The 25,002-nt window shown below is 43.7% G+C and overlaps 1 protein-coding gene across 1 annotated transcript in view; it reads right to left on the reverse strand.

The window, feature by feature from the left end:
* The window catches only part of LOC142492631 (calpain-13-like), a 93,186-nt gene that overhangs the window by 49,924 nt on the left and 18,260 nt on the right, over window positions 1-25,002 (reverse strand). The window contains exons 4-6 of the mRNA XM_075595455.1: window positions 24,298-24,416; window positions 22,973-23,106; window positions 10,806-10,983 (exon numbers count right to left, since the gene is read on the reverse strand). Of these exons, the coding sequence (XP_075451570.1) occupies window positions 10,806-10,983; window positions 22,973-23,106; window positions 24,298-24,416 (431 nt within the window). The remainder of the gene's footprint in view (window positions 1-10,805; window positions 10,984-22,972; window positions 23,107-24,297; window positions 24,417-25,002) is intronic.

Consider the following 25,002-nt stretch of genomic DNA (forward strand, 5'->3'; position numbering starts at 1 on the left):
CAAGAGGACATCAATTCCTCTGAGAGGTTGGTAAAAGCCCCCAAATCTTTTATTTTATTTAATTTTGGAATTAAACCTTGCAGACCCCCCAAAAATATGTGTGACCTCCTCTGAGTAAGTGACGCAGTTACGAAGTACATTGTTATTTCTCTTCGCTTCACCAAAAGATACCTGGCGATATGTACAGTATATATACTTTTGTAATAATTACAGTCTTTTATTGAATATCTTAAGTATTTGGAGGTTATATAGTGGGGTTTTTTTTAATGAAGAAAACATTGGAACATTGTGTGTGCTGTGACATCGAAAGATAAGAGGGCTGAAGAAGGGCCATGTTGTGGTGTGATTCATGCTGATAAAGTGTTACAAAATCAAAATACAGAATTGGGTAACAATGGAAGTCTGGCAGCACCAAAGGGCCGTAGCGCTTCTGGGATCGTGACTTTAGGATGTCTTCGTGGCGATTACGTAGTTGGTGCCACCTGCTTGATGACAGACTGAAGTGGAGTGATGAATGCAATCTCTCCCTAAAATAGTAAAAAACCCCGGACTGTCATAAGGATCATTGGAGTCCAAGATGCCCGACCCTTGTGATGTTCAGAGAATGCCATAGGGACACTGGAAAGGATAAATGATGTCTTTGTCCCCTGAAAAGCAGAGAATGATGACATATGACCTGTATTATGACACAAATGTTCCTGAACATCGGGTACATTCTAAAATATCTTTACCAGGCAGCAGTAAAAACTGCCACTAAAAACGTCTAATCTCTTAAATTCACAGTAACAAGCTCGACATCCACAGAAGCGAAGATTACAAAGTGTACTAGAGAAAGTGGTTAAATGGTCTTTAAAAAAAAAGTTGTGGTAATTTATCTGATTAAAACAAGCATGCAGACCTGTTAAACATTAGGGCAAAGCTCATTACATCTTATTTCAGAAAGGTTTATATATTTTGCCAGAAAATTGAGAGAGAATTTCTGTAAAATAAATTCCCTTTCCTTAAAAAAAAAACAAAACAAAGCGGAACTTTAAATTTGCAAATAAAAAACTAGTTGTACTCTGGGTCAAGAAATCTAAAAAGTAGTGGCGCTCTATATCCCACAGTACCATCACACTGATAAGTAGTGTTAATATATGTAATGGTAAGTGATACACAGACAGAGAACAATCTGAATGATGTTGCCAGATTGTTAAAAATCCAGGGGAGAGAGAGAAAAATACTTTTAAATGTAGTCTCTCTCCCTCACACTCTCTCACACTCTCTCTCACACTCTATCTCACACCCACTCTCACACCCACTCTCACACCCACTCTCACACCCACTCTCACACCCACTCTCACACCCACTCTCACACCCACTCACACACCCACTCTCACACACCCACTCTCACACCCACTCTCACACCCACTCTCACACCCACTCTCACACCCACTCTCACACCCACTCTCACACCCACTCTCACACCCACTCTCACACTCACTCTCACACTCACGCTCACACTCAGACTCACACCCACTCACACCCACTCTCACACCCACACTCACTCTCACACTCACACGCACTCTCACACGCACTCTCACACGCACTCTCACATGCACTCTCATGAATCTGCTTGGCTTTGTTAGTACCCAGTCCACAGACAGATTTTGGCGGGCTATGGTGAAAACAATCGGTAGGGTTCTGAGGAACGGATTTGGACTGGTTTGCCCATCTTTAATGCTAAGACAGTGCTGTGGTTCCACATCATGCCACAAACAGTTTATTTTCAGAAGCCACATAGAAGTACAGTATGTATGTGCTGGTGGAGAGTGTGTTCCTGGAGAGAGTGTGTCCCTGGAGAAGAGTGTGGGGACTCTGTAAATGCCTCACACCTTCTCTCCTGCTTCTCCTGACTACACATCACCATGACAACCCGGCATCAAATGTTGCTGCATAGATGAGATGCCGGAGAGCATGTACTATAAGAGTTTGTGCACCCTTCATTAAAACATGTATTTAGCCATAGTTTTTTTTTTAAAACAACTCCACAAACAATTTAGACAAAGTAGCTAGCTAACACTATTGGTCTGGGAGGAGTGGCTCAGTGAGTAAAGATACTGACACTGTGTCATGATAATATCATGAGATAATTTAATCAGTCTGGTGCTTCAGGGGTTAATGTGGTTAGCGGTTGTTCTAAAATAGAACATATTGGGTTTATGAAAGTTCAAGACACATCCTGGCTCTGCCCAGAGCTTCAGATGACTTAATTGGTGGGTTATCCCTTATGGCCCATTAAAAGTACAAGACGTGTTGTATGGGGCTGATGAGATCAGGGAAGTTGTTTTGCCAGAGATGAGTTTAAAATATGGCTCTCTTGACATCTTTATAAACAGGATCATTTTAAGGTTACCTGCAAAGCATTCTCTAGAGCATTTTGCAAGGTTCAGGAGGCGTGGCTAAGAAGATATTCCACACGAGTGAATTTACTACAAATAAGACTATACAGTGATAACCTGGATTCTAAAGTATAACATTCAGAAATCTGTAATAGGCTCAAGGAGACTCTTTCGGTGAGGCCAGACATGTGAAGTCTAGATGGTAACCAGGGGCTGATCTTTCTCACCCAAATTCAGGAGCAAGATGGTCATTATTAGTCTCGTTACGTTTTGTCATAATCACCTGAATCTATTGATATGACTCGAGTGTATTAGAGAAAGGTAGTTATGAGTATGTTTATATATTGACGGAAATATTTAAACATTTTTTTAGGAGCTTTTTTTCTCTACCTTTCTCAACCTAGTAGATGATTTATGACAGGGACGGGCTTTTGTAGTTTCAATGGGTGAAGAATGATATATAGGGCTTGTCCTGGAGTTATGTAATCATAATTCAACAGAGGTGTGTTTTGGACCAAACAAGTGAATTCTTATACAGTATTTCTACACCAGTGACCCATCAGGGGAACAACTATGGCATACTGTATGGTAACGTACTGCATAGGGATTTCTGTTTTATGTTGTATCCTGTTATTTTAAGACACTGTTCTGCATTTACTGTAATTGTATGTTCTTGTAATTATCTTTTCTGTAATCTGAAGCACTGAATTTTTATATAAATTAAACAATTATTATTAGTAATGCTTTGGGGCTCTGAATGAACTGCTGCACGCTCTGGAGAGATTATTTCCATTTTTGGATACAGTTTGCTACAACAGATTTGTGTGGGTTATGTGCATAGTTTTCTATAATAAACAGGGACCTGAGATTTGCCAGATATATTAATTTACATATTTTCACATAATGTCTCGGGTGGTAACAGCATATAGATATGATTCTGAGTGGAGTACCTCAGGGATCGGTACTGGGACCCCTGCTTTTTAACTTGTTTATTAATGACCTTGAGGTTGGCATAGAGATCAAAGTCTCCATCTTTGCTGATAACACAAAATTGTGTAATGTAGTAGAATCAGAGCAGGATGTAATTTCTCTCCAGAAGGACTTGGGCAGGTAAATGTCAGATGAGGTTTAATATAGATAAATGTAACGTTTATGCCTTTGGGAAGCAAGAATGAACAGGCAACTTACAAATTAAATGGGGATAAATTAGGGGAATCCTTGATGGAGAAGGATTTAGGAGTGCTTGTAGACAGCAGGCTTAGCAATAGTGCCCAAAGTGATGCAGTAACTGCAAAGGCAAACAAGATCTTACCTTGTATTAAACAGGCAATGGATGGAAGGGAAGTAAACATAATTATGCCCCTTTACAAAGCATTAGTAATAACTCACGTTGAATATTTTCGAGACTCGAAAACTGGATTTCCCAAAACAAACTGTTTTTTAAACACTGACAAGACTGTAACAATGGTATTTGGGACGAAGACAAAAATTTTAAAGCTTCCAGTGACGGAGCTCCAGATCAGCACCAACGCTAACACCACCCTAACTCCTGTTACTAGTTTTAAATACCTGGGCATATGGTTTGACTCACACTTACCATTCGGGAAGCACATTGATACCCTGACATCCAAAGCTATGCCAAACTAGGTGTGCTTTACAGGAACAAATCCTCCCTAGGTCTGCTGGTCAGAAAGTGTATCGCCCAACAGATGTTAATGTCAATTAGCGACTATGGAGACATAGTATATGGCTCGGCACCCCAAACCCACCTTAGCAAACTTGACACCCTCTACAATTCAATATGCCGTTTTGTTCTCCAATGCAACTACAACACACACCACTGCGAAATGCTCAAAGAACTAGATTGGTCATCCCTTCAGTCTAGGCTCAAAGTTCACCTTTCCTGTCTTGCCTTCAAATACTTTCTGGGTAAGCTACCCATCTATCTGAATAAGCTGCTCACCCCTACCACATGCAGCACTTATCAGCTGAGATCAGACTCCAAAAGACTATTCATGGTCCCAAGGCTCAACAAAGTATCCGTCCGTTCTTCCTTCTCTTACCGTGCACCCCAAAACTGGAAAAACCTACCAGAGACTCTCACATCCACCACCAGTTTGTTCTTTCAAAACTAAGGCTGTGTCACATTTTAATCTGGTCTGTAACTGTTACATAAGCCTAAAATATATATTTTCTTTAACTGTGCATGCAATGTCTTGTATATAATGAATACCCTGTTCATTTATGTAACTGTATTTGTAACCATGTATTATTTGTCATCTTAACTCTATGCCCAGGACATAATTGAAAACGAGAGGTAACTCTCAATGTATTACTTCCTGGTAAAACATTTTATAACTAAATAAATAAATATGGAATACAATTTTTGGTACCACTCCTTAGAAAAGACATTATCGAACTAGAAAGAGTGCAGAGAAGAGCCACCAAATTAATAAAGGGGATGGACAATCTAACTTATGAGGACAGGCTAGCTAAATTAGGTTTATTTACATTAGAAAAGAGGCGTCTAAGAGGGGATATGATAACAATATGCAAAAATATTCAGGATAGTACAAGGAGCTTTCAAAAGAACTATTGATCCCAAGGGCAGTACAAAGGACTAAGGCTCATCCCTTAAGGTTGGAGGAAAGATTTTACCAGCAACAAAGGAAAGGGATCTTTACAGTAAGGGCAGTTACAATGTGGAATTCATTACACATTGAGACTGTGATGGCGGATACAATAATTTGTTCAAAAAAAGGTTGGATGTCTTTTTAGAAAGGTAAAGTATACAGGGATATACCAAATAAATAAACTTGGGAAGGATGTTGATTCAGGAGTCATCTGATTGCCAATTCTTGGAGTCAGGAAGGAATTTATTTTCCCCCTTATCAGACATCATTGGATATTTCACTGGAGTTTTTTTTTTGTTTTCCTCTCGATCAATATACTTTAGGTACAGATACTGTATAGGATAAAGTATCTGTCGTCTAAATTTAGCATGGGTTGAACTTGATGGACGCATGCCTTTTCTCAACCTCATCTACTATGTAACTACTGTATGTTACTATGTAACTATAATTGCAATTTAGTAAAGTGTTAATATTAACTCATTGAAAGTACCTTGCAGAAAGAGAAAGGTGAATTAGCTAGAGTAGCTGTGTGTATTAACCCCAGTTGCATATCTAAGTCACGTGCCCACTTGTGTGCTGTTCGTGACAGGTAGCATATGTGGACGGATTGAGGGGAGATATTGTTCATATGAGGGACTTTTGCAAAGGTGAAAAGAGGGCCATCTAGAGAGCGGTGTATTAACCCTTGTTCTGTATGCAGGTCACGTACTCACAGGTGTGCCGTACGTGACACTCTGTAAACAATTTTAGAGGAAACTCATTCAATTCCTGGGGTCAGCTACACCCCACCCCCACCCCACCCTGTCCCCCCTGGTTATATTGCCCTAAAATTAAACATCTTTGGGATAGATTCTTTAGATTTATAAACTCACTTACTCTCACTCGAGACCCGTTGACACGTGATTTGGGTAAGGTATCTCCAACCTCAGCTAAAGCACTGAACAAACTTATATCTCACATACTTTTGGCTGCTACTGTAGATGTGGGATGGACAGATTTTGGAAACAGCACAATCCCCCACCTTTCTTTAAAGTTAAAAATCAAGGTTTTTTTTGTGATGGAAATGGAAACACTGACTTGCGACAGTATATTACCGACATAATCCCTACGTTTAGTAAAATATACAAACCTTTATTCACTTAGAAAATGGAAATAGAAAATATGCGCTACAAAACAAAGAAATATACTCACTCAACATATCTAATGCTTTAAATTGGGTGCAATTCGGGGAAAGAGAAAAAACAGAAACATGACCAGAATTAGGGTGATTGTAAACCCATGATTGCATGTACTCTGTACCTAAATATATATTGCTCTGATTAGCAGCCCCTGACGAAGCCCGATGTGGAGAAACGCGTAGGGCCAGCTTTCACCTGCAGCAGAGAGAGAGACACGCCAGGAGGTCTGAGTGGAGAGACATTCGCGAGGAGCTCCGGCAGTGTTCCACTGTATTGACAGACACCAAATCTCGCGAGTGCCGAGCCGCGTCACTAGCCGCGTCACACGCCACGGCTGATCACGTGGTACGGAAGTAACGGAGATCGCGGAGAGGACTGGCAACCGGCGAATCTACACGAGTGTGAGAGACTCGCAAAACACTCTCAACTGCTTGCTATTTACTCACACAATGTGAGTGGATCAGTCATATTTTATTGTTTTTTTATATATTAAATAGGTTTTACACATATCTTGTTCCCTTCCATTATTTCCCTCCCCCCCCTTCCCCTCTTGTGTGAGATCCATCCGCAGAGACACAGAAGTGCCCAGACAAGGAGCTCCTGCAGCAGCTGTAATTGACTTCTTGTGGAGAAGAATCTGGAGATCCAGCAGTCCAACAACAAGATCCCTAAAGCTACGGTGGCGAGTCCCAGAGAGGATTACATGCTTTTACTTGTCGCAGCTGTGTAAGCATATATCTTACCAATTTTAGTCCATATAATTATAGATATACTGCCCTATGATCTTTTCTTGTGTTTTCTTCTTTCCCTGTCATATTTGCGCTTAGGTCACTCTTCTCCATATATATATATATATATATATATATATATATATATATATATATATATATATATATATATATATATATATATATATATATATATATATATATATATATATATATGTAGCCAGGTCCCCCTCGCGCACTAACCCCTTCTTCCCCGTTGCGCGCGTGGTTGCGGCCGGTTGCTAGGGAAGCGGTCGGGCGGTTGCCGGGGACGCGAGCGGCGAGCAGGCCGGTTGCTGGGGACGCGATCGGGCCGTCGCTAAGGCCGCGATCGCGTTGCCACCGGCCCGGCGGCTAGCAGAGCAGGGCGCCGCCATGACAGTGAGCTCGCGCATGCGCAGGAGGCCGCTAGCGCGGGAGGCCCCAGATAGCTCGCGCAAGCGCGATAATAGGCTGCCAGCCCCCAGGGTGCTTAGGGGCAGAGACACCTGACGCCAGGGAGCCAATCAGAAGGCCAGATTCCCCTGCTAGCAAGGGGATACATTTCGCGGGGTTTTGCAGCTACGCAGTCACTCAGGATCCGGACCAGCTAGGGGTAAGAGGTGGGTGCAGGGGTCAGTGACCCTCTGCATAGGCCAGCAGCCCCCAAGGTCCCAGCTAGGTCCTGAGTCACCTAATAGCTTGTGGAGCTTAGGGACAGGCCCTAGATAGGGACACTGCCCCATTATTTGATCAAGTAGTCAGGGACACAGAGCGGAAGCCGTGCGACCCTGCGAGGTGGGTTCTGGGCTCAGAACACCACCAAAGACTCTAACACAAGGAGAGACATTGTTCGCGCTGGACTTTCAACCCACGCGGTGTGGAGGACGACGTCGGATCGTGCGGATTGATATCGCGGTACCCGTGGCTGGAGCCCGGGCAGGTAACCGGCAACTCACGTGCACCAACCAGGCCTATCACCAAACATAGTGGCTGCGCAGTCACACACACACATGTACAGTGGTATTTGACTCTGGGAGTACAAGACATTTGGGTGGGGGTTACTGGACACAGGGTGGGGTCACATTGTGGGTGGTAGCGTCCGCCGTGACGCCAGAGGTGGTAGCGTCCGCCGTGACGCCAGAGGTGGTAGCGTCCGCCGTGACGCCCAGGTGGTAGCGTCCGCCGTGACGCCCAGAGTGGTTAGCGTCCGCAGTGGCGCATGATTGTTGTGTTGATGTATGTAGATGTAGTTGGTTATGCAGTAAAGCCAGTCCTGTTTTACCTTAGTTCGCTTTGTGTGGTTGTTTCCTGTGAGGGCCTCCTCCCACTCCGTTGGGACCCCTCCCAGGTGGAGGCGTTGCACCTAGAGATTTATGAGATGTATGTACCCCAGGTTCCCCGTGGCGGAAGCTCAGCCCTCCTGTGAGCCAACAGGTAATGCACCACACCTGAGTAACTTGCATGTTCCTACACTTCCACAGTATTATCTGCGAGTGGGTGGGGGAATACCCGTTATATATATATATATATATATATATATATATATATATATATATATATATATATATATATATATATATATCTATTGTAGACCTTTTGTAATTTGAGAAAGATTGGGGAATAAAGAGTGTACTCAATGTGGCAATGATTTGCTACTGATGAATAGTACATTGTATCTGGCTATCTGCATCTTATGTCCACATTGAAGGCAATTAGGCTCAATAATAGAACCAGCATTCACTCTGGTTAGATCTATTATACAGCCCTATAACACTGAAAGGAAACTGATATGACATGTCTGCACATTAGTGGCTGTCTTATCTACTGAAGTCATCTCAGGGTTGATTATTATTCCTCCATCTGGCTGTCACTCTGGGGAGGACACATACTTTGATTCGCTGTCCAAAAAGAGCACTTTTTCCTTTTTGAACTGAGTTTTTTGTTGATTTTTTAATTACCACATTATAAATAAAGAAATATTATGTAATTGTTTTCTGCATTTATCACTCATCTATTCAGAGATGAGTATACCTTTATCCAACATTAAACACATCATTATCATTATCCTTACGAATATGTAGAGATGCAGCGGCGATCATTTTACGAAATCACGCGGTTTATACCTCGGAATACCCATGCCATGGCGCAGGATTTCTTCCAAACTTACCGCCTTAAGACGCAAGTGCAGGCAAGCGCATAAAATGGCATTTTAGTGTTCTGGTTTTTAAACACCTGAAATTGACACAGTAGCACAGTACTGTACACATTACAATTCATTCATTTCATTGCATTTAATTGCACACAATCCATAAAATTCAAACAAAGCAACCGCGATAAACACGTGTGCCGGGGGCGATTGGCCGCGTTAATGCCGCGTGGAGTACAGCAGCGCACACGAAAACGGCGCTGTCATGCCGTAAAATAACGGCCGCTGCATCTGTAACTGCATCTCACACACAATCAATAAATACTACTGCTGAGTTAGCATCATTCAGGTTTCTTGCATTCAGGGGGGTAATATTAATTATTGTCATTAAAAATACTATATAGGACATTTCTGGGGATTTCCTCTGCTGGAGGACTTTTTGCACACTCTGCATTCCCCCAATCCTTCAATAATTACAAATATATTCAATATATATATATAGCCATGCCATACTGTGGAGGTGTCGTGTCGCCTTTTTCACCTACCATAACTTAAAATGTGTATATATATCCGAGTGTGCGCAGTAATACCATATGTCCTAAAAGTCATAAATGTATAACAATGAATATCTATATTCTATGTGAATGTAATAGCCTCTGTGTTCATCACCCCTTCCTTCCTCCACTATTATCCTTTTCTTTCTTTTATCCCCTCCCCCCGTTTCTCTGTTACCCATGGACATGTACTGTATGCACACTATTTGTTTATTGAACTGTTTAACTACAAAACTTTATTAAAAAGTTAGAGATAAAAAAAAATGGCTGCTTGTAAGAAATGGTATCGCAGTGATATTTCTTACAATTACTGCTATATTGATGAAGAATTATTCATAAATGGGTAGGAATACTAATTGTATCTCAGATTTAAGCTGTGCTAGGCGATTTCTCAGATAAATCAACACCGAGGAGGCAATTGGGGAGAGGTAGAAAATATCTTATAAAACCCTCCGACAGAAAATTATTTACCCCTTCAAGGAACCAAAGAGATTTACATTCAACACAAACCCCTGCAAAAAACACCCCACTAAAAGAATAACATCCGTATGTGCAACTATTCACCCCTTATCAGCTCATGGGCTACTGCCCAATAATCTAGGTTTTCTTATCGTGCCTATGTATATAGTGGACATTAAATACATAGACAGGATAGGTCTAACGCCAGCCTGGGGTAGGTGGAACAAATTGGCACAATGCAGTGGTACTCTTTTATCGCCAGGTATCGGAGTTCACTAAACAGCATGTGAATAAAGTCATTCATTTTATAATTACTCATGTACATGTTCATTTGCACACATTGCATTACAATGTTTGCCTACAGTACTTATATTGGTTTAGTGAATGTCGAAACTGATGTGAAACACTGAATGCCGTTTTTGTGTGAAATTAGGCTTGTGTTCTGGATAGAAAATCTTAAAGGGTTGTTCACGTGGCAGATCCTTTATCATGTAGTAACAGCTACCAGTGCAAAGTGAATATCATTCCTCTTATTCAGCAGTAATGGGAGCAATATCAGACCTCACTGAAGCGTTTGTGTTATAATTCCCAATCTTCCATCAGATCAATATTTCATGGTATTAACTTACTTGGCCTTACTGTGTTTTTTAGGGTTCTGGATTTTTTCCAACTTGTCTTTTACTAGGAGTAAAAGGTGTTCCTTACCGGATTTGAGACTGTGCATGCCATTAGTGCTACAGGACTTGCTGCTTTGACCATCTGCCACAGATCAGCTTGCATACGGCTGCTCTTCAAGTCAAAAGTCATTGCCAATCCACCTGTAAAGTTTACAAAAGCTTCAGCAGGATTACCCCAGTGCAAGGCTTGATATGATCCAAGAAGCCTGGAATTGAAAAGGATTTCATGATATGGTAAGAAGAATAGATTTACCTTCCATTTACCTTGACTAGTTAAATAATAGTACTGTACATGCTTTAATCTAGATATTCCACTGAATTATACATATAGATTAATGTGCATTACTGTGGGGTCATGTAAATGTTACTCTCACTTTCCAATACAAACTACTCCCTCCTGGTCCACACTCAATATCATCATACACCCTGGACTACTCAAAAGCCATGTATTATCTAGTACACCAGCCACTACTCATTCTAATGTCAAACACCACAAACTTACTGCCTGCAAACAATTACTCACATTTTTATTTATACTGTTACTCTCTTTTGCAGCCTATATGAACTGGACTCAGGCCCTCCCTTTTCAACTCTGTCCCATATCCCTTATAATGCTCTTTCAAGTTCCAAAAAGGACTTACTGTCACCTATATAAATATCCAGAGCCTGTTACCCAAACTGAATGAACTAAGGGCATGGTGCCTTTTGTATTAACCCAAAGCCATCATTCTCACAGAAGCATGGCTATTAAAACTCTCAATGCAACTATCGCCATTCAGGAATACTCCATTTCTAGGAAAGAGAGGAGGAGGGGTGTTACTTTATATTGAAGACACCTTACAACTTACGCTGCTAAATTGCCCCCAAGCCCACACTCTTCGAAATCCTAGTTGGCAAAATGTGCCTTCCCTTCTCTAAGCCCATCTCTAAGCCCATTCTTATTTCTTGCATCTACTACCCTCCCAAAGCCCCAATACAATTCCTGACTAATATCACTCAGGTTCTTGGCTCAATTTCCTCTCTGAACGTTAAGTCTGAGCTAATTCCGCTACGCGTTTCGCACAATACTGTGCTTCATCTGCCTGATGAAGCACAGTATTGTGCGAAACGCGTAGCAGAATTAGCTCAGTCCCTACAGGTTCTCTGTAAGCTGGCTGCTGGTATAGCCCTGTGTACTTCGTACATATAGTCAGTGTTGCCGGGAGGTATGCGGAGGTGTGGCAACGAGGGGGACTGCTAGATGCGAGTGCGAGTGACGCTCTTCATCCTTGGTGCGCTTCTTTGATTTTTTATTCAAGTAATTAAACCTAACCCAACTAATTTCCAAACCCACACGGACAAACCTAAAATTTCCCAACCATTCTTTTCTAGACTGGATTCTATCCTCTATGCCCCAACCGAATCCAATCCTCGGCATCCTACCTGACCTTTTCAGTGACCATGCAATAGTGCACTTTGTGAGGAAATTCAGACCACCCAAAATCAAGCCCTTAAGTTCTCCTCACTAGAACATTTAGAAAATTCAACCCACAACAGTTTCTGGCTGATCTTACCAACAGCCCTTGGTACAGAATCAACTTGATACCTGACTCCGATTCTGCACTTGATTATTTCCAAACAGAGTTCTTAAAACTCTGTGATACCCATGCTCCAATACCCAGAATAAGAGTACGGGGGGCCCACCTTCCATAGGTTCAACCAACCTTATTGTGCTTTACCATATACAGTATGAGATGCCTTTTGGAAAAGCTACAAAATAATTGACACTACAGATGCCTGCGGAATACATGCCCAAGGCAAACAAGACACTCAAAAGCCCAATATTACTCTGACAATCTTCACTTGAATACATCAAATCCAGGTAAAATTCTGAAGATCATCAACAATGTATTCCAGTCTTTTAGCCATCAACAACCATCTAATATCAAAAAGGATTACAGTATATTACTCTGAAAAAGTCCACTGACATTTCAAACACATTCAATTAATACTTTGTGGGGTGTGCTACTTCCTTTTAGCAAAGTGCAACCCAAACTACAAACATAAAGCTCAATCTGGGAGAACCCCTATAGCCCCACTCTCTCCCAACACAGCCCACAATTTTCAATTTGTCCCAGTATCTGAAGAGAAGATGATAGAAGCGCTCCTCAAATTACAACTAAGCAGCCCATGTGGACCTGACCAACTGCAATCAAAGTTGCTATGACTCAGTGTCAGCCATTGTCAAACCATTTGCTTCCCTAATCAACTCTATTTTGTCTATAGGAGAATCCCTAAGAACTGGAAAACTGCCAAAGTGTCCCAATCTTCAAAAGTGGAGACAAAAATACACTCTCAAATTACAGGACAATTTTCCTTCTCCTAATATTATCCAAAGTCATGGGAAAATGTGTCCACTCCCAATTAAGCGCCTACTATACTGTACCAAGACGAATTTCCTTAGCCAACTTCAATCTGGCTTTCACCCAAAACACTCCACAGTAAATACCCTGTAAAAAGTTTGCAATGAGATCCAGTGTGGAATGTAACTGGGACACCTTATTAGTTCAATATTCCTAGATTTTGCAAAAGCCTTTGATAGTGTTGACCATGTTATCTAGTTAAACAAGCTGCAGTGCTCTGGAATAGGGGAACACGCTTTAAATTGGCTTCACTCCTACCTGTTGAGTATATCCAAACATGTGTTTATCTCAGGCTCTAACTCCAACCCCTGAAAGATACAGTATGCTCTGAGGGCCCTACTCTTTTCAGTCTTCACCAATTACCCACAGCTTGTAAGGGAGCTTCAATGTACATGTTTGCGGATGACACAATCTATGCCCACAGCCCTACCCTCTCTGACCTTGGACACATAATTCAATCTGATTTTTCAAGACTTTAACATTGGATTTCTCAGAACAAATGGTTTTTAAACACTGCCAAGACTGTAACAATGGTTTTGGGACCAAGGCTACATTTCTAAAGCTACCAATGACAGAGCTACAGATCAGAACCAACAATAACACAAGTATAGCCCCTTTCACTAGTTTTAAATATCTAGGCATATGGTTTGACTTTAACATGTGGGTTGCACATTGATACCCTGACATCCAAAACCTATGCCAAAGAAGTTGTACTTTAAAGGAATACTTCCTCCCTAAGACTGCTGGTCAGAAAAGCGCATTACACAGCAGATGCTAATGCCAATTATAGACTATGGGGACATAGTATATGGTACAGCACCCCAAACTCACCTTCGCAAACTAGACATTGTCTACAACTCAGGCAGCTGAGAAAACCTTTCTCTGTTTTATATACAGCTCAATATGCCACATTGTCCTCCAATGTATACAATAAGTCACTTCACTGCAAAATGTTCAAAGAACTAAGTTGGCTATCCCTTGAGTCTAGGCACAAAGTTCATGTTTTCTGTCTTGCCTTCAAATGCATTCTGGGCAAGCTACCCATCTATCTGAACAAGCTCCTAACCTCTACCACATGCAGCACTTATCATCTGAGATCTGACTCCAAAAGACTGTTCATGGTCCCAAAGCTCAAAAAAAAATTCCGGCCGCTCCTCCTTCTCTTACCGTGCACTCCACAACTGGAACAATCTACCAGAGACCCTCACAGCCGCCACCAGTCTAAGTTCTTTCAAAACTGAAGCTGTCTCACATTTTAATCTAGTCTGTAACTGTTACATACGCCTATAATATATATTATAGGCTAAAGCAGTAAAATTCAGGGCATTATTGAAAACCCTGCTCTCTGATTGGTTAAAATTCTGGGCATTATCCAATCAGTAATGCCCGGAATTTAGCAGCTTGAAAAGTGCAGTTTTCAATGGGTTTATTACCAGCCAATCAGCTTTCAGAACAGCTGAGACAGGGCAGGGGATTGGGTTGAATGAAATAAAAGCTCTGTGTCATATTCTCTAGCCTGCTGTACCTATGCTTAGCCACCGGGACTGCTGCCACTCTGTCTTGTTATAGCCTGCAGTACCTAAACTTGTCCACCGGGATTGCTGCTGCTAAACTAGGAACATTCCAGAACCTGTTACCTGACACCTCTGCACCTGTGCTCCACCTCTCAGCCTGCCTATATACACCTCCCTTTCCTGTTCCTCCTTGCCTGTTTATACTGGTTCCTTAGCACCTGCAAGGTTCTTGTGTTTACTGCTGTGTTAGCTTTTGCTATCATCCTGTTCCAGTTTCCTCGTTGCCGACCTCTGCTTGTTTCCTGACTTCGCTACCTGCCGCCTGCCTCGGACCCCTGCTTGTTACCGGACTTCGCTACCTGCCGCCTGCCTTGGATCTCTGCTTGTGACCCCTACTTCGCTCCCTGCTGTTCCTGCCACTGGGATCCACTTCAGCCGAAGTTCAATCCTTGACACTCTGAGACAGGGCAGGGGATTGGTCAGGACTTATCAGCCCCGGGTTGACTCCTCCCCCTCCCGAGCTAACAGATTTTCTGAGCAGATTCAGTTGATTGGGGGGGGGGAGAGATGGTGTCTGCAAAGAAGTAAGTGGCTGTCTGCAGTTTCTTTGTGGCTGCAGTTTGTGTGTGCTGCTGTTGTGTTGTATATCTGTGTAGAAGTGCTGTGTGTGTATGTCAGTAGCAGTGTTTATGGGTGTAGAAGCAGTTTGTGTGTGTGTGTGTGTGTGTAGAGGTGCTGTGTATAGAGGTGCAGTGTTGTGTGTGTGTGTTGTGTGTATAGAGGTGCAGTGTTGTGTGTGTGGGGTGTGTGTAGAGGTGCTGTGTTGTGCTGTGTTGTGAGTAGAGGTGGGGGGGGGGGGGAGAGTGCAAAGTTTAGTAAGTGCCTGCATTTTTGATTGTGGCTGCAGTGTGTGTGTGTGTGTTTGTATGTGTATAGAGCTCCAGTGTGTGTGTGTGGTGTGCTTGTGTGTGTGGTGTGCTGTTGTGTGTGTGTGTGTGTTGCAGCAGTTTGTGTGTGTTGAGCTGCTGTGTGTCTGTGTGTGTGTGTGTGTGTGTGTGTGTGTACACACAGGGGGCGGCAGTGTGTGGATATAGATAGCTGCAGTGTAAGCGTATATAGAGGTGGTTTCATGTATTTACCATTTTATTTTAATAAACAAATCTATATAACTATACAAAAGTGTCTATTATTTATGAAATAAGCCGACATTTAGCATATAATAGTAATAATCCCCTCAGAACAGGGCATTACTGGCTAATAATGCCCTGGCTGGGTTAAAGTCCCTCGGCTTCGCCTCGGGCCTTCAACTCTTCCAGCCAGGGCATTATTGGCCAGTAATGCCCTGTTCTTCAGGCCAGGGCTTACTTGTATTACTTCCTGGAAAAATATTTTATAAATAAAAAATAAACAAATTAAACAATAGTCACAACTAGAGATGGGTACATTTTTTTGGCTAATTTGGATCCACAGCGAATCGGCCGGTTCCTTTGATCCGCGGATTTCAGCGGATCAATCTCAAAAAGGCCGATTCACATTTTGCGGATTTTTTATTATTATTACCAATAAACTCCGCGACCCATGGATGGATTTGTAGAATCTAATCCGAGGATTCAGGAATCCAGTGGCAGGTCCTTAAGAATCCACCACAGATTGCTGAATCCGCGTATTGGATTCTACAAATCCGTCAACGACCCACATATTCCGTTTGCGGATTTTACACCGCAAAATGGAGCAGGGGGGGAAATACGGGAAACGGATTTTGGACGGATTCTCATCTCTAACAATGACCCATTTTCAATATCCTGTAAAGTAGAGATGTGCACTTGGCCGGGTGTTCTGGTTTTGGTTCTAAATAATTTGGTTTGGTATATTATAAAAAAAATGTTTTAGTCACATGCTATAATTAAAATACATCTTTGTTTTACAAGAAAGCAAGAATGATCAAATAAATATAAATCCTTAAAAACTCAAGAAAAACATTTCATTTTTTATATTAAAGAGACATTAAAGTTATGGCCCCAAATCCTGTTTTTTTGGTTTTCTTTCTAATTACATTTTGGATTTGGTTCTAAAAATCATAAAGGTTTTGTATTTATTTTTGGAATTTATGGTTCAGTTTCACACACCTGGTTTTGTTACTGCAAAGTAATCTTCCCGATCCTGGAAACCAGTTCAACCACATTCAAATTCATGAGACTAAAGTCTTCTTCAAGATTGTAAAACAGCTTCAAAGCATATTTTATATATATATATATATATATATATATATATATATATATATACATAATGTATAATACTATATACTGTGTGTATGTATATATATATATATATATATATATATATATATATATATATAATATATATATATATATATATATATATATATATATATATTAACACACATTCCCAGATAGCTCAAACGCCTACATCCGCCACATCATGAATATATATTTATGCCAAAATGAGTGCCACTGAGCGTGGCAAATGTATACGTACAACAGAAGACACGGGTGCCCAATGCTACATCAAATTGACAAAACATATATGGTAATGAGTATAAAGTTTAAATACTTGAATAATAATAGTAATTCTTGTTTTGTTTAGTTAAACCCTTTGGCCAAAGCGTCGTAAGCCTGCATACCAATGTCAAGGTAAACCAAAAATGCAGGTCCTAACACTAAAACTGTGAACCCTTCCTTTTACCTCTGTATGAGGGGAAGGAACTGCAGTGAGTCCTGTCCATTTCAGCAAGTTGCCAGAACCTCCCAAGTTAAAAAGGTGGGAGGGGTGAGCTCTGGGGGGAGGTGCCACCTAACCTCCAGAGACTGTTACCAGTCAGAAATTGATTAACATATTATATATATATATAATATATATATGTATATATATATATATATATGTATATATATATATATATATATATATATATATATATATATATATATATATATATATATATATACTGTACTGTATATTGGTATATATACACATACAATATACATATCTACTATATATTTGTGAAAGCACTGTCTGTTTGTCTGCATAGCCTCTGTCCCTCAGGCCAATGAGATTGCTGCCTTGGGCCGCCCGCCCCCGCACACCTCTCATTGGCCCGAGGCGGAGTGACGGCCCAAAGGAGACACACAGACACACACACACACACACACACTCCCCCTCTATCCCGTCCCCCCACCGTCCCCCCCATCACGTGCGCCACCCTGCACCGGCTCCGGACGGAGGGGAAGTGAGGCCCTCCTACACCAGCCGCCAACGTTCCCTTACCTCCCCGGCGCTATCTCCCCCTCCTCCCGCCCAGGTAAGTCACACCACTGCGTGTCCCGCCTCAGCTTATGGCGCCAGTGACTCACCTATTTCAGCCGCGCAGCCTCGTGCCTCAGGCCCCAGGAACACACAGGAACACACAGGCCCCAGGCCCACACAGGGCGCTTCCTGCCGCCAGCTGCACGCGCCTCAGTCAGCCGGGCGGCACATCGGTGGACCAAGCGATCGCCCGGGTGGGAGGGGGGGGAGAGTGCGTCGGGGGGGGGGAGAGCGCGTCGGGGGGAACGGGCGAGTCACGGGGAATGGGGGAGCGAGCCCCAAGTCACGGGGAACGGGGGGGCCAGCCCCGAGTCACGGGGAACGGTGGGGCCAGCCCCGAGTCACGGGGAACGGTGGGGCGAAGAGCAAGCCCCGAGTCATCGGGGAACCAAGAAGGGGGAGCGGTCAGCCGCCGAGCCAGCAGGGGGGACGGATGCCCAGACGGGGGGCATGCGGATACATACATTATGACAATACATATGCCCCCTGCTCTCCACCACCTTTCCCCACTCTCCTTTCCCCCCTCCCCCACTCCCCTTTCCTCCCTCCCCCACTCCCCTTTCCCCCCTCCCCTACTCACCTTTCCCCCCTCCCCCACTCACCTTTCCCCCCTCCCCCACTCACCTTTCCCCCCTCCCCCACTCACCTTTCCCCCCTCCCCCACTCACCTTTCACCCCTACCCCACTCCCCTTCCCCCCCCACTCCCCTTCCCCTCCCCACTCCCCTTTCCCCCCCAACTCCCCTTTCCCCCCCACTCCCCTTTCCCCCCCACTCCCCTTTCCCCCCCCACTCCCCTTTCCCCCCACTCCCCTATCCCCCCCACTCCCCTTTCCCCCCACTCCCCTTTCCCCCCCACTCCCCTTTCCCCCCCACTCCCCTATCCACCCCCCACTCCCCTTTCCCCCCCACTCCCCTATCCCCCCCACTCCCCTTTCCCCCCCACTCCCCTTCCCCCCCACTTCCCTTTCCCCCCCACTCCCCTTTCCCCCCCACTCCCCTACCCCCCCCACTCCCCTTCCCCCCCCACTCCCCTATCCCCCCCCACTCCCCTTTCCCCCCCACTTCCCTTTCACCCCCACTCCCCTTTCCCCCCCACTCCCCTATCCCCCCCCACTCCCCTTTCCCCCCCACTCCCCTATCCCCCCCCACTCCCCTTTCCCCCCCACTCCCCTTTCCCCCCCCACTCCCCTTTCCCCCCCCCAGTCCCCTTCCCCCCCACTCCCTTCCCCCCCCCACTCCCCTTTCCCCCCCCCCACTGCCCTTTCCCCCCCACTCCCCTTTCCCCCCCACTGCCATTTCCCCCCCACTCCCCTTCCCCCCCCCCACTCCCCTTTTCCCCCCACTCTCTCCTTTCCCCCCCACACTCTCCTTCCCCCCCCACACTCTCCTTTCCCCCCCCACACACTCTCCTTCCCCCCCCCACACTCTCCTTTCCCCGCCCCCACTCCCCTTCCCCCCCACTCCCCTTTCCCCACCCCCACTCCCCTTCCCCCCCACTCCCCTTTCCCCCCCACCCCCCTTTGCCCCTCCACCCCCCTTTCCCCCCCCCACACTCCCCTTTCCCCCCCCATATCGTATTACATTTTATTCCATCTTTCTTTTCAACATTATTATCCAACCTTTACAACAAATAGTGACCTATTGTTCCACCATTTATAAATAATACTACCTATTACGCACTTACATCCCGGGCAACGCCGGGTCTCTCAGCTAGTATATATATATATATATTACTGATCACACGGATACTCCATAGACTTAAACAAAGTTTCCATGAGATAGTGCCACGATCAGCACTATCACAGCTTAATGAATACCCCCACTGTATCATCCACCTTGGCTCTGTCATGATCCTTTTTCCTAGCCAGATTAAGTTACATTTGTAGTAACTAAAATGTTTTCGTCCCTCAGGAGCAGTAATCAAGAAACAATTATTTAAAACAGGAGAGAGACACTCAGAGAGACTCAGACTGAGTCCATATATCCTTCACCCACGCGGAGGCGTGCACGTCCGTGACATCACCCGCATGAAGTGGGTGCGTATTTCGGACATGCTAGACCCGCCGTTGGGGGGGCGTGTCTAGGGGCGTATCAGTGATTCACGGAGCTGGTTCGCCCTCTTTCGGCAAACCGCTCACATGACCTGCCCGTCGCGCCAAGAAATCCGTTTCAACTGATTCCTCGCGCAACACAAGTCCCCGTCTGCTGTTGCGCTTGCCCACGTGGCCTAAGGGCGCGATCAATGCATTAAGGCAATGTGATCACACCGCTCACTCTGAGAGACGACAGACTCAGAGAGACGACAGACTCGGACTACAAAATGAAAGTCCGCCTTACGGATTGTATTAAATGATGGATTTTAATTAATCCGCTTGTTTTTTTAGTATCCAATCCGCAGACAGATTTTGGTCTGAACAATCCGTGGAATTCTGGGAAATGGGAAAAATCTATTTTTATGTTGTATCAGTATTTTTTAAGGATGGACACGGTAGCGGGCTTGAAATCTGAACTTCGCAGATCTGAAGTTCAATTTGAAGTTCGAGTCAACCTGCTGGAAAATTCATCATTTGTTTTGAACTGTAACAAACTTTGGAACAAATTTTCGTATCTTTGTGAAATTTGAGCAAAAACCTTGCAAAAATAGTAATGCAAAGATAAAGTAGTTATGTGCACACTTTATTCCAGTCTGCTTGTTGCTTGTTTTGTTTGTCTGCTGCAACCTTGTGAACACATCAGTACATGTAATCACACATGAGTGATACATTTTATCCTGAAAATCAGGTCAAGAACACATTAGGGAGAGAAAAGATCATGCTGCACTGCATACCCTAGAAATGAGACTAAATATACATTAACAAGATAAAGCTGGTGATTTACAAATTAATAAGGTATGGAATATCCACAATGAGAATAGCAGCCGTTGTAGAACTTACTAGTGCATTTACTATAAGCTGTATTTTTCAGCACACATGGAATGAATGGACTTTTAATTGCATTGGTCTTGTCTGGTCTCCCGAACGCAAAGTACATGCAAAATTACATGCAAAAGAAGTATTATCATTGTATCACCTATCCACTTAAGTCTGCTAAGGTTAACGAAGGACTTAACGTTATGTTAGTTAAGTCGTAGCTATACTTGGCATTCTCCCATCCATCTATATATATAAAACTGAAAAATTGTTTGTGTGTGGGTTTGTGCGGTTGCTCCTTGGTTGGTGGCAGCTCACGCTGTGATTGGCCTGCGGGGTGGGGTGATGTCACAAACACAAATACACACGCCCTCACCCTCATAGCCTCCTCACACTGCGTGAGAGCCACGAGGCCCGCCGCCTCACACACTCCACCCAACGCGCCTTTGAGCCCACTACCCCAGCTCTCCCTTCCCCGGTGCTCTCCCTTCCCCGGCTCTCCCCCCCAGAGCCCACTCCCCCAGCTCTCTCTGGCTCTACCTTCCCCGGCTCCCCCCCAGAGCCCGCTCCCCCGGGTATGGGGGACAGAGGGGGGGGGGGAGATGCATGGGGGGGAGAGATGCGTGGGGGGTTGCAGGGGGGAGAGAGGCAGGGGGGTGAGCGATAACCCACCCACCCAGTCACTAAACCCAGTAACTATAACACAGTCACTAACCCACCCACCCAGTCACTAAAAGTTACTAACCCACCCAGTCACTAGAGTCACTAACCCGCCCACCCAGTCACTAGAGTCACTAACCCGCCCACCCAGTCACTAGAGTCACTAACCCACCCACCCAGTCACTAACCCACTCACCCACCCACCCACTCACCCACCCACCCACTCACCCACAACTCACTAAGCTCTGAATGGGGGGGGGGGGGAATTGGAGATGTAATGGGGGGGCTGCTGGGCCATGACCGAGGGGGGGAAATCAGAGCTCTGAATGGAGGGAATGGAGCTGTAAAGGGGTGGGAATCGCACATGTGAACGCGGGGGGTGGAACACAGCTGTGAAGGGGGGAACGGAGCTGTGAACGGGGGGGGGGCAACAGACCTGTCAAGAGGGGGGGGGGGAATCACTGATGTGAAGGGGGGGGACAGAGGTGTGAAGGGGGGGGGGCGGAGCTGTGAATGCGAGGGGGCCACATTCATGTGCATGGGGTGCCCAGATTGCTGTCAACGGGGGAGAAACAGACAGGGGGGAGAAAGGGGAAGGGGGGATAGGGAAAGGGGGGGAGAGGGAAAGGTGGAGAGAGAGAGGGCAATGGGCAGAGAGAGAGAGAGAGGAGGAGCGGAGAGAGAGGGGGGAGCGGAGAAAGGGGGAGCGGGAAAATTCAATCACGGGCAACGCGGGTATATCAGCTAGTACCCTATAAATAGAAGTTTTATAGGGACTGGTTGGATGTAACATCACCATTAGCATGATTAAACTAACATAATACGATTTCCACCTCCTCTCTTTCTCAACCTGTTCTATAGATCTATTTCAGGGTCTGAATCAGAGCTTCGTTAAGACAAACTTAACATCACATTTCTGCAATGTTATGCTACAACAACGTGATGTTAAGCCTATACCTATGAGTGCTGGTGAAAACGAGTTTGTGCAGATATTCCTAAAAGCAAATATGTGACAGGTGCCACAATTCTCAGCTATAATCCTAATCACACTTTAGCTAGGCAAGCTTCCAACACATGCCTGATTCAAAATTGACTATACTGCAGCTTTTCGCTTCTTCACACATACAACAAAGCTACTGCTGCTACTACAGCATGCCTACACTAATGACATGTAGGGTGGATGTTGTCTGTGCATATAAGTAGCTATGAGGATACCATGATAACTCAGGGGACATACTGATCATTCTTGTTTTAGGTAACATCACGTAATAAGCCCTGATTTAACTGAGATTTGTGGATCTGGGCCTTTGTTTAGTAAATAGTTTTTTTTATTTAAAACGGATGTTATTTAAGCTTTCTATAGGACGAAATGCAATAAAAGAAATTACTTTGCATATGCTTTTTCCAGTAGACAAGGCCAAAATTCATTGTTACTGCGCGGCTGGACACACAAGTACTCCCCATCTATAAATGGCAGCTTATCGTCGATCACAACGTCCACCCATTCTCCGAAATGCCAGAACTAAAAAAAGAGAAGGATACAAGTTAAAAAAAGATTTTTTTTTCCAATCATAAAGCAAAGCTAATTGTGCAAAGCATCCTGGGTAAGAAATGTTCTACTGTAGCTCCGCGTGGGTATTAATCAAACAGTGGTGATTACAGTATTACTTTCATACTTCCATGCCATGAGCTCCCGTCTTTGTTTTACAAGTTTCTATTTTGCATAGAAATGTAGGACTGTTTAGAACCATAATGCATTGGGTTAAGAGTTAGAAAACATGGAGTGGATTAAAATCTCACGATGACATGGAGTTAAATTGGCGCCCATTAACTCTGTACCAGGCAAAGCAAAATTGGTGTTTTGTCGTTAAGTTATACCTGTTGGCATCAGTGTCAAGGTACTTTTCAACCATTCAGCAGAACCATTCTTAATAAGTGATTGGGAAATAGGTTTACAAAAATAGTCACAAGAGAAGCTACTTGGTGTAATATATTTTAATTCAATTATTAAAGTATCTGTTTTTAATTAATTAATTAATTCTGAGATGGCTATAAACTTTTTAGACTAAATGATTGATGTTATATGCGAGACCATTTTGCATTGTGCTCAAAATGCATACAGGGTGGTCAGAAAGTGGTCTGCTGGACACAAACCCACCAGTGGAGGAATCTAGTTTTCTATATTTATGGGGTGAAAAGGATTACAGTACTGCAGATCAACCACAAGTTATGTTCTTTGTACACAGACGTTTTACGTACAAATAGTAATTAGCCAAACACATTTCATTTCTCATCTTGTTATTGTTCTTTTCCTTAATTTTATGTGGTATATAATACTAATCCTACCAATTTTGTGTAGCATTTGGAATATGTCTCCTTATCATTTATCTTACATAAAACACCATTGCATTGAACATAACAAATTATTCATGATCCAAACATCTAGTAAGTCCGTTAGGTTCTCCTCTATCTCCGCCATCATCACCTCCCTCATGGTAACCTCTTCATAACTGATTTATCTGCCTTTGACTTTTCTTCTTCATTTTCACCCCAATTCCAAGGACTGTAGCTAGAATAACTGCTTCCAAATCAGTCTCCCCCATTCATCTATTTAAATTCTATTAAAGTCTAAGAAAATTAATATATGTCTTGTTGTGTTAACAATTACCAAAGCACCTTAATATCAACAATAATAACAATAAATCTATCATACCCTGAAATGGAAGATTCCAGCATATTTTGTAGAATATCCTTGGTTTAATGGCATAATATTCCTCAGAAAGTTCTGTTTTAGTGTAATAGATCCGATGGTAGATAAAACCCAGCAATCACCTGCAGGTTGAAATAACAACAGATACACAATATAATGTACACAATATGTTCTGGTCTTGCTTGTGTTCAGGTCTCTGCTAAGGTTCTAGTTGTATTCAGAAAGTAACCTAAGACCACCTATTACTTATCTTACTGGTTACTCATATTCCAGTTATGTTCTTATATTGATTCTTTATGTGCCATTTAATACAGACTGAAATAATGATTGGGCCACATAATGATATTCATGTTTTTTAAATAATTATTTTCTTTACCAAATGGCAGCAAATTAGAAAATGAATCACGGAGGTATGGACATGACTCATGGGGAAGTTGGATGGCATGTGAGCCTCTGGAGGTGTAGAGGTAGGGCTAACATTCGGTTAGTATTGGAACGGTGAATAGGCAATAGGTCACATAAAGTACTGCACCGACACACTTTATTCGAGCATATACCCGGTATGTACCTGGCAGATACCTGGAATGCGCCACTCCTAACCTCTGACAAGCCCCGTTGCATTTGCCTTCCCAGCCTGGGTTCATGCCTGGCTGATGGGCGGCTGATCTGTTAAATGATAATGATTAGGATTTAATAGGCTGCAATGCT

The sequence above is a fragment of the Ascaphus truei genome, chromosome 4 (genome assembly GCF_040206685.1).
Source record: "Ascaphus truei isolate aAscTru1 chromosome 4, aAscTru1.hap1, whole genome shotgun sequence".
In the NCBI taxonomy this organism is placed as follows: Eukaryota; Metazoa; Chordata; class Amphibia; order Anura; family Ascaphidae; genus Ascaphus; species Ascaphus truei.